The sequence below is a fragment of the Salvelinus sp. IW2-2015 genome, linkage group LG10 (genome assembly GCF_002910315.2).
Source record: "Salvelinus sp. IW2-2015 linkage group LG10, ASM291031v2, whole genome shotgun sequence".
Lineage (NCBI taxonomy): Eukaryota > Metazoa > Chordata > Actinopteri > Salmoniformes > Salmonidae > Salvelinus > Salvelinus sp. IW2-2015.
In genome coordinates, this window is record NC_036850.1 from 20,603,579 (window position 1) to 20,614,249 (window position 10,671).

General features: G+C 44.1%; 1 protein-coding gene across 1 annotated transcript in view; it reads right to left on the reverse strand.

Annotated features, from left to right (window-relative positions):
- LOC139028330 (DENN domain-containing protein 5A-like) overlaps window positions 1-10,671 on the reverse strand; it is a 54,209-nt gene that overhangs the window by 3,131 nt on the left and 40,407 nt on the right. Inside the window, exons 10-18 of the mRNA XM_070445481.1 lie at window positions 10,082-10,133; window positions 6,855-6,986; window positions 6,420-6,572; window positions 6,178-6,265; window positions 6,012-6,096; window positions 1,460-1,588; window positions 646-767; window positions 261-406; window positions 36-154 (exon numbers count right to left, since the gene is read on the reverse strand). Coding sequence (XP_070301582.1) covers window positions 36-154; window positions 261-406; window positions 646-767; window positions 1,460-1,588; window positions 6,012-6,096; window positions 6,178-6,265; window positions 6,420-6,572; window positions 6,855-6,986; window positions 10,082-10,133 — 1,026 coding nt within the window. The remainder of the gene's footprint in view (window positions 1-35; window positions 155-260; window positions 407-645; window positions 768-1,459; window positions 1,589-6,011; window positions 6,097-6,177; window positions 6,266-6,419; window positions 6,573-6,854; window positions 6,987-10,081; window positions 10,134-10,671) is intronic.

A 10,671-nucleotide genomic window follows, 5' to 3' on the forward strand; every position in this document is an offset into this window, starting at 1 on the left:
AGCATAAGGCAGCTGCTACCAAATATTTCACTCACTTGTAAGCATGACCTGTGATCTCATTCCGGACCATAACATACTCCACAAGCCACTTGGCGTAAAGACCTGAGTTATCATGTCCCATCTGCACTGTAGTCAGCTTGCCCAGGTTCTGGCACTGTGACAGAGAGAGAAGGCAAAGAGCAAAAGTCATGTTAAGGTGAATATATATTGATATTATTATCAAAATACCAGGAATATTCAACCTTGAGGGGAGCACCAACCTCAAAGGTGATCTCCTGAGTGTGCTTGGGGACCTGGAGCACCCCGGTCTCAGCCAGCTCCCCAGACACACACACCCAGGGGTTGGCTGTGAACATGGAGCCTCCTAGTTTCTTACTGGGAATCACCAGCACGTGGTATGGGATCACTGTGGGACAGAGAAGAGAGGGAAACCTGAAATCACTCAGTCAAGTACAGTATGGTCACAAGAAGAGCTACCTCTGTCTTCAATATATTTCTCAGTATGCATCTCAAATCCAGGAAAACGGTTTAGCCAGGAAATAAGTCTAATTCATATATTACTCTAATCTAATTAAGTCTACCCAGCTTCTGGTTACATAGTGTTCAGTGTCGTGGTCAGGTTGTATGGTATTTGCTGGCACTCACTGATGGTGGTGAAGACATTGGTAAAACAGAAGTAGTCCACAGCGTTGAAGGAGAGGAGGTGGTACAGGAACTGCTCTTTCTCATCGTCACAACGCAGAAAAGCATAACGCTTGTATAGTTTCCTACAAAAGAAACAAAAGCAACAAAAAAAATCACACAAAAAATCAGTTTAGCATTTCATATGATGTAATGATTATAGATTGAACAATAACATTCTGGAGCCTAAAAGGCTGAATCAGTAGCTGATGAATGTGTTTTCCTTGATAAACAACTGGAGAATGGTAATGGAACAGTCACAATGCAATACATTTTACATTTACATTTTAAGTCATTTAGCAGACGCTCTTATCCAGAGCGACTTACAAATTGGAAAGTTCATACATATTCATCCTGGTCCCCCCGTGGGGAATGAACCCACAACCCTGGCGTTGCAAGCGCCATGCTCTACCAACTGAGCCACACGGGACCACAATACCGCCATAATGAATCAGCCTGAACGTGACCCACTTCACCACCGTCTCATCAATTATAAAAAACATTGTAAATGTTTAATAGGTGATTGTACTATGACGTTTGGATCTGTCAAAAGAGCTCATATATTATACATGCATAGTTTTCAGACATCAGGTTGATTCATGTGTGTGAGACTGAGTGGGACATTCCAATATAAATTTGTGAGGATTTATGAGGAGACTGACTTAAAGGGAATGGGGTATTATCCTAATTACTGAAGCAGAGGCTCTTACAAAAATTACAAATTTTGTGTTTAGCTTGATTTGCCAGTTGTATACTAGGTCCTTGTTGTTTTGCTCACTTTGTAAGTTCATGGTCAGACAGCAGCTTTTTGAGGTGCCTGGACAGCAGTTTCTTCTCCATGGAGAGCCTCACCCAGGCCCTGGCCTTGCCCACGTCTGTCTTGATCTCCCCAATGTTCTGGATGTGTCTACGGAAGATATAGTACACAGCACAGAGGTCACAGGAGAAAAACACACACAAATGCACATATACACACATATACAAACAGTCATCCTTTCAGAGATGGTCTATAATGTTGTAGCATTTTTTGCATCCTTTGGCCAAGGTGAGCACGAAACCACAAACCTAATATATGATAAGATGCAAGAGCAGGGACAGTCCCTCTGAACAAGGTGATAGAACTCTGCTGTATGTTGTTTTCACCACGGTTCTAGATTCCAGAGCATGCAGGGCTGAGAGGGGATAGCCAGCCCAGCCAGGAAGAAGCCTTGGCCAGCCCCAGACTCCCTGGTGTTTAAGCCAGCCTCCTGTCATCGCTCCCAGCCACTATCATGCCCTCTGTGTCCAGACACATTCCCTTCCACTCCACCTCTGCCAGTAAGCACTGCACTGTCTGCGCTATAAGTGCTCCCCATGCATCCCCCCTCCTCTCTCATCCTTCCTTTCCCTCCCCCTCTTCCCTTACTCTCACGAATTAACCCAATTTCCTCCACTCCACTCTGTTCCCCATGGCAACAGAGCAAAATATCAACATTCACAATGCAGATTGTTATTGCATGAATGGTATTGTAAGAAAAACAATGGTTATCTGCAATCTGCAGACTAACTACAGGAATCCACCTCCTGTAGAATAGAAATAAGAAAAATGTCAAATAATAAAGAGCACAGCAAGGTAAATATGAAATGTTGATATGTAGAATGAAGCAACCTGGTCAACCTTTATTGTCCATTTAAAGTAAAGTTACCCAAATATAAATATTTATCGATTAAAATGTGCTCGTATATCAATGTGACAACGCACAAAAGAAAAGCACCAATGGAAAATMTTGGATCCTTGGAAAGAAAACATGACATGTGTGTCTGTGCAGATGTGTGATCAGAGTAGACTTCTACAAGACTACAGCACAGCCATGGGTAGGCCGTCATTGTAAATAAGAATTTGTTCTTAACTGACTTGCCTAAATAAGAAATAAACAGCTGCCTGGTATTGCCCTGAGCCAGACCCCCCTCTCCCTGGCTTGGTCTGCAGGGGAATCAGGCTGGAAGTAACATGCTGTCACACAGATCAGCCCAGCTCTCTTTACCACCTCCTTCACACCACACCAGGAATGACGTCCTGCATGACTCAACACCACTGGTTGTGGTGCACCGTAGACATGACAGTGGTCTGACTGCCTTAACACACAATGCATCCCATAAACTATCGCCTACTTCAGGATTCCTCTCAGCCTGGCTGAGCACTACTGTGGGTAACAGTGTCTGCTAAATGAACTAGTGTGGATAAAAGTGTCTTTTAAATGAACTAGTGTGGATAAAAGTGTCTACTAAATGAACTAGTGTGGATAAAAGTGTCTACTAAATGAACTAGTGTGGATAAAAGTGTCTGCTAAATGAACTAGTGTGGTAGTGTTTCAGAACAGAGACCCACCTGTTTTGAGCCCCACCTGTTTAGCTAAATAAAACAAATAAAAAAATAATGCACTTAGGTTGGAGTCATTAAAACTCGTTTTTCAACCACTCCACAAATTTCTTGTTAACAAACTATAGTTTTGACAAGTCGGTTAGGACATCTACTTTGTGCATGACACAAGTAATTTGTCCAACAATTGTTTACAGACAGAGTATTTCACTTATAATTCACTGTATCACAATTCCAGTGGGTCAGACGTTTACATACACTAAGTTGACTGTGCCTTTAAACAGCTTGGAAAATTCCAGAAAATGATGTCATGGCGATAGAAGCTTCTGATAGGCTAATTGACATCATTTGAGTAATTGGCGGTGTACCTGTGGATGTATTTCAAGGCCTACCTTCAAGACTCAGTGCCTCTTTGCTTGACATCATGGGAAAATCAAAAAGAAATCAGCCAAGACCTCAGAATTTTTTTTTTGTAGACCTCCACAAGTCTGATTCATCATTGGGAGCAATTTATAAATGCCTGAAGGTACCATGTTCATCTGTACAAACAATAGTACGCAAGTATAAACACCATGGGAACCATGCAGCCGTCATACCGCTCAGGATGGAGACGCGTTCTGTCTCCTAGAGATGAACATACTTTGGTGCGAAAAGTGCAAATCAATCTCAGAACAATAGCAAAGGACCTTGTGAAGATGCTGGAAGAAACAGGTACAAAGTATCTATACCCACAGTAAAACAAGTCCTATATCGACATAACCTGAAAGGCCGCTCAGCAAGGAAGAAGCCACTGCTCCAAAACCGCCATAAAAAAGCCAGACTACGGTTCGCAACTGCACATGGGGACAAGGATCGTACTTTTTGGAGAAATGTCCTCTGGTCTGCTGAAACAAAAATAGAACTGTTTGGCCATAATGACCATCGTTATATTTGGAGAAAAAAGGGGGAGGCTTGCAAACCGAAGAACACCATCCCAACCGTGAAACACGGGGCAGCATCATGGCAGCATCATGTTGTGGGGGTGCTTTGCTGCAGGAGGGATTGGTGCATTTCACAAAATAGATGTCATCATGAGGCAGGACAATTATGTGTATATATTGAAGCAACATCTCAAGACATCCGTCAGGAAGTTAAAGCTTGGTCGTAAATGGGTCTTCCAAATGAACAATGACCCCAAGCATACTTTCAAAGTTGTGGCAAAATGGCTTAAGGACAACAAAGCCAAGGTATCGGAGTGGCCATCACAAAGCCCTGACCTCATCCTATAGAAAATTTGTGGGCAGAACTGAAAAAGCGTGTGCGAGCAAGGAGGCCTACAAACCTGACTCAGTTAAACCAGCTCAGGAGGAGGAGGAATGGGCCAAAATTCACCCAACTTATTGTGGGAAGCTTGCGGAAGGCTACCCGAAACGTTTGGCCCAAGTTAAACAATTTAAAGGCAATGCTACCAAAAACTAATCGAGTGTATGTACATTTCTGACCGACTGGGAATGTGATGAAATAAATAAAAGCTGAAACAAATCATTCTCTCTACTATTATTCTGACATTTCACATTCATAAAATAAAGTGGTGATCCTAACTGACCTAAGACAGGGAATTTTTACTATGATTAAATGTCAGGAATTGGGGAAAACTGAGTTTAAATGTATTTGACTTTCCCCCTCATAACTTAGCCTACTGTTCTGACTTGGTGGTGCACATGTAGCCTATAGCCTGTTTAAGAGAAATATAATCATTGAATATTGTAAGAGCTTTCATTGTCTGCTTATAGGCCCCCTTTATTTATCCTACGGTTCTGACTTGGTGTACAGGGAGAATACTGTAAGAACAGCCCATGTTCTAAATTCTGTCACTGTACATTTCAAAAGTGCAGAACAAAAAAGCTATATTGACTACATCCGTCCTAGCTCACTCATTAATGTCTTCATCGAAATTACAGATTGCCTCTTATCCGCTCGTCGTCACCTTATGCCATAGTTTGTACATCTCAATTGTCAGTAAAACCACATTTGTTTAAGAAAGTCAGCCATATCAGCTATGTTGTTTTTAAAGGCAGTAAATGTGGCTGAATGAACTGTGTCGCTGCCAGACAAGTCTCTGCTGATAGCCAGGTGTAGCAGTGGTAAGGATTCACTCCATGGTGCTGAAAAGAAAGCTCTGCTGTTGGGACAGCTTTATGTTGGCCCTAACAGTTTGTGGGCACCGTTTGTCACCGTTTTATAGCACAATTCATGTATTGTTTAGTGTTGTGTTGTGTAGTGGTTTTGCTGGCATGCATCTAAATACATTTGGGGGAGTTTGCCCCACCAAGATTTACATGTTGGTATAGCATTTGGACCAGACATGAGGGACCAGACATGAAGACCATGAGGACTGTAGGTCAAGTCTGATCAAATAGAACACAAAGATGGAAGGCTAAGCTTTCAGTATACGCTGTACAGTGTGTATATATACAAATATTATATATATTTTTTAATCATAGCTGGTAATCAAGTGTTTATGCCTGCTGCAAAGCTTGAGATGCATGGCTATGAGGCTGATGTCAGTATTTTTCCACTACATATGGTCTTGAATCATTGATAATATTCTGTCTTGACTGAAAGTGTTTTTCGTCAGTGGGCCACAAGATGGCAGTGAAAACACTTTGAAATCATTGCATTCTGAGGTATGATCAATCAATCATTATCTCACCTTGATTCGAAATTGTCATTTTCAAAGAAGTACGTAGAGGTACGAAGGCATACATTTGAACCGCTTCTGCCACTACAGAAGGGACAATCAACACAGGCAGAATAGTATAGTATCACTTGCAACATTCCCCTTATAACCATCCATCATTTCAAGACCATATGACTTGAAATTTATATTCAGGAGGATACTTGACAAATAGTGTATATACGGTAGGTAGAGCATCTGAAGACACTGATACTGATACTGTGTTAGACCTGGTGAATGGATGAGGAGACTCACCTCATGTCCCTGATCAGGGATACCTTGAGAGGGGCCAAGGCAGTGCCAGCGTCAGACTTGCGTCTCTCTGTGTCGTGGATGAGACCTGATGTGGGGAGGAGAGAGAGGGATGTGGCTTTACATCACCATCCATTTATCACATTTCAGGATTCAACGAGTGGCTTACCTGGGGGACCCAAACCGGCCGGTGCTGCATCCGTCTTCTCTTTGCTCTCCTGATAGTGGAGCAGGTGGGACCACAAGGCAGATTTACCCTGGCAGATGAAGATGGAGATGCGGGAATGAATGAATGCGCATTGAATGCACCTAAATGCATACATGTGTGTTAGTGTGTGTATATATACTGTTTTTAAATAATACTTGTGTGTGTGTGTGTGTGTGTGTGTGTGTGTGTGTGTATGTGCTGACCTGTTTGACCTGCAGCCCGTGGCTCCAGATCCTCTCCAGCAGGTCACAAAGGGAGGCGATAAGTGTGTTCTCCTCCACGCCTGTAATGCTGACCTCCCCATGACCCAGCTCCACCGCCTCCCTGCCCATCTTCTCAACCAGCATGCGCTTGGTCTGGAGGGACACACACATCACCGTACAGGGAGATTACCATCTCTGGAGGCCAGATGGTTGACACTAGAGGTGCTGGATCTCAATATCCAAGTAATAGGCTACTGCAATGGTCATTGACATCAGAATACTTCTGAGTGACATTGAAACTAATGGAGACTCACTGAAGGTGTCGTATCTCAATATCCATGGGATTGTCTACTGCAATAGTCTACTGCAATGGTTATTACAGTCATAATATGTCTGTGTAAGAGTGAGATGTAGGAAGACTGGTAGTTATTGTACCTTATTCCTGCACTCCTTCAGCAGACCCTCCACAAACTTCCAGTTGGTCTGAGCGATGACGGAAGGGGAGAGGTTGGACAGCTTGGGCTGCCGGATGGTAGTGCCCAGGTTCCTGGCCTCCTGGATGTATTTCTGTAATGAGACAGAGAGGACAGGGTCAGAGAGGACACACGTGGAGTGGCCTAAGAGTAGGCTATACACCAAGGGAGAGTAATCAATCTGGCTCAATGTTCATCATCACATAAACACAGAGGGTCACACCACTTGGCAACCAACCACAGAACGTATACAGTGGATAGATTTCTGGTAACTACTACAGTGAGGGATTGATCATTCCAGAGGAGGGAGAGGGAGGAGCTCWGAGTCAGTTGTATAATGAGCTGAGCTGCCTGTACTGAGGTCATTTCATGATGGACGATGTGTTTCTGTCTTTTAACTTTCTGACCTCAACATCCATCCTGGGAGGCGAGGCGTGTCAGTGCCATGTGTTTTCTGGGATTCTGTCAAATCAATCTAAATATTGTTTTCTTAATGTGGAATTAAGTGCACCCTAAAGTGAAACCCTAAACCTGAGAAGAAACCCTGGAAAGTGATCTGGAGTATCAGGTAAAGCTGTGATGTTAGGAGGAGGAGGGAGTGAGGACCACATGGGGGGAGGGGCCATGTGGACGTGGTGTGAGGCTCAGGCCCCACCCACTGCCAACACATACCACATCCACAGTCACAGACTTTAGACAGGGCCTGAAGGACTGCGAGAGCCAGTAGTAGTCTAGAAACAGCAGGAGCTGCAGCTCCGGGAACAAACACTCCACATGCTGGGAGCGTGTGTGTGAGACGGAGAGAGAGAGAGAGAGAGAGAGAGAGAGAGAGAGAGAGAGGAGAGAGAGATAAAGAGATGGGTAGTTATTGTACTCTCTTCTCTTCTTGTGTTATGATTTCTCTTGTGTGGTCACTCTTCTCATAGTGTCTAGACTCTTCTCTTACGTAAGCTGTTCTGTAGGTTGTCTTGATGAGTGGTATACTGACTGCCGGGTAACTGGGTGTGTTGGATGTATGGTGTCTTGTGGTTTCAGTCTCTTGTGTCGTTGTCTCTCGTGGGTGTGGTTCTGATGTTTCTCCTCGATTCCTGTAGGGTTTGGCTCGTGCTCTGGTTCGTATCTCTTTTGTGTTGGTTTACATGAGATACATGTAGAGGTCGTAAGGGTTCATGAGTAGTGGGTCATCTAGTTGGGGTTTGTGCCTAGTGATCGCGTACGTGTCTCTGTTGATGTATCTCTAGCTAAGGTGAGGTTCTCCATACTTTCTCCAATTGGCCTCTGCCCTCGTGCTCCTTTTTTTCCAATGTGTTCTTTCATATCTCCTGATGATGTCTTGCTAGTTATACCACTACGGCAGGTGTCATCTGTGTGTCTATGTCTCTCTCTCTCTTGTGTGTTCTGTGTGGTATATGTGTTTTCTGGTGTCCTGTGTCTTCCTCTCTTGGCTGATATACTCTTGCAAGTCGTCTCTCTAACACAGATGTGATAGTCGTTAATTGTGATTAGGTGTTGTGGTATAGGTGTGTTTGCTGTAGAATATTAACTATATTTATTGATGGTCTGAGATCGAGCTAGATGTGATACATGTGTACTGTCCAGTGAGTGGAGGGGGTAGTGGTGAAGAGAAGCTAGGAGTCAGAGAAAAAGTTCGTTTGAAGGTCGCCTTTGAGGAGATGACCTGGTAATGATCGAATGTAGATTTAATACTCTCATGATAGAATGATGGTAATGCTGTTTTCCTCTCTCTTGGCTTCTTTTAATCTTTTCTGACGCTTCAAATCATCTTCTGTCTGTAATCCTTCCGGGAGGTCTGCTACGTGTCGTTAGTCTGCCTCATGTGTTCTGTCTGCGGATTTCTCTTGTTCAATCATCTATATATATTGTTTTCTCTTTTCAATGTGGCATTCTTACTTGCATGCTTTCTTCTCTCTCTTATCAATTTGAATACTCCTCTATCATGAGATAGAAATCCTGTGAAATGTCTGTCATTCTTTGGAACGTTATCTAGGTCAAGTTGCTTACTTCTGTTCAGTGCTCAGGAGGATGCGGTAGTTCTGGAGGTACTATACATGGTGGGGGTGATCGGTCGGGCTACTTGTGGATCGATGGTTGGCTTTGAGGGCTCCTCAGGTCCTCACCATGCCAACATCATCTCTACTCATTATCACAGTCACTTCCAGACTTTTAGTACAGTGGTCTGAGTCGTACTTTTTTCGTCGCAGAGCCCAGTACGTTCTAGTGATTTAGCTACACGCTAGGAGGTTTGTCAGCTCTCTCGGCGTAACAGACACTTCCCCATGCTCGGGAGCGTGTTGTGTCGCAGAACGTGAGTGGCGAGAGAGAGAGTCATCGAGAGACGAGAGAGAGAGATAGACGTGAGATGAGGATAGAGACGATGCGACGAGTAGAGAGCAGAGAGAGAGAGAGAGAGAGATCGAGGAGATAGAGATCTCGAGAGAGTGTCATAGATCGCCAGACGGAGAGCACGAGACGAGCACGGAGCGAGAGAGAGAGAGAGAGAGAGTAGAGGAAGACGACGAGAGAGAGACGAGAGTAGAGAAGGGATGTGGCAGAGTAGGAGGAAGGAATGGCTTGCGTGTGAGCGACGGATGAGCAGAGAGAGAGAAGAAGAGAGAGGCCAAGACGGCGACAGTTTATCCTGAGAAGGAGAAGTGTAGAAAGATGCAAGGTGGCCGAGAGTTAGCAGAGAGGGGCTGGACGGTGTCTGTGCATATAGAAGGTCGCCGTTAGGAGGAATCCATAACACGTGAGTAAGCGTGTCGTCACTGTGAGGGCTGGTGAAGGGGAGAAGTAGAGGCAGTGAATGAAGCATTCAGAAGTGGCAGCAGAGGACTGGACGTGTCGAATTATGGAGGAGAAAGCTGACTAAACGGCAGACTGGAACAGAAACGATCTAAGGTACCGTGTTGTTTGGAACGGGTTGCGAGTGGTTTCAGAGACCTTGGGACAGGATCCATCAAGAGCAGTGTTTGTTTTGAGGAAGAGAATGTCCAACTTGGAACAGGAACCTAAGAGTAAGTGTTTGAAGTGTTGGGCGAAGGAGTTGGCAACAACTCGGAACAGGACAGAGAAAATCATTAGGGACAAACAAGAGCGTTTAATATGGTAGTTCTTGGTTTGAACTCACGACGATAGATATTTTAGAAGTCGATACCAGAGTCGGGTCACCTGCGGAAACAGGCCAGAAGGTACGTGTTTGTTGACGAGTAGCCGACTCGCACTGGGAATAAGGACCTAAGGAGTGAGTGAGGAGGATACTCGAGTTCGAAGCAAACTTAACGCTAACATCAAGAAAACAGAAAGACAAAATCATGCGTGGATATCGCGTTTGTAAAGTTTAATACAAACTGGAACCCAGTTTTTTCTAAGGGGCTGCTATCGATGTCTCTCAATCAAAGGCCTTCCGTAGTGTTTGGTCGTTTGATCCAGGTAAAGTGTTCAAGTGAGCGTGTTGTTTCTGTCTGTCTTCCTCTCCACGATAGCGATGGAGACTGTGTGTGCATAATACATTCTAGCGAAAAGACAAAAACAACTTCACTTAGAAGAGACACGAAAGACAAGAGAATAGGTCAAGGTGATGATCGAAATACATAAGGCATAACTTTTTAAAGTATTACTATAATTAATCAATATTGTTAATCAGTCTTTTTTTGTGGGGTGTGATCTAATTGTTGGTGGACAGGGTTCCAGTGGAAGCACTAGACCTGAGACGGGGGAAGAAGCGTGTTCGTAGACTTGCCAGTCTTATTTTATCCCAG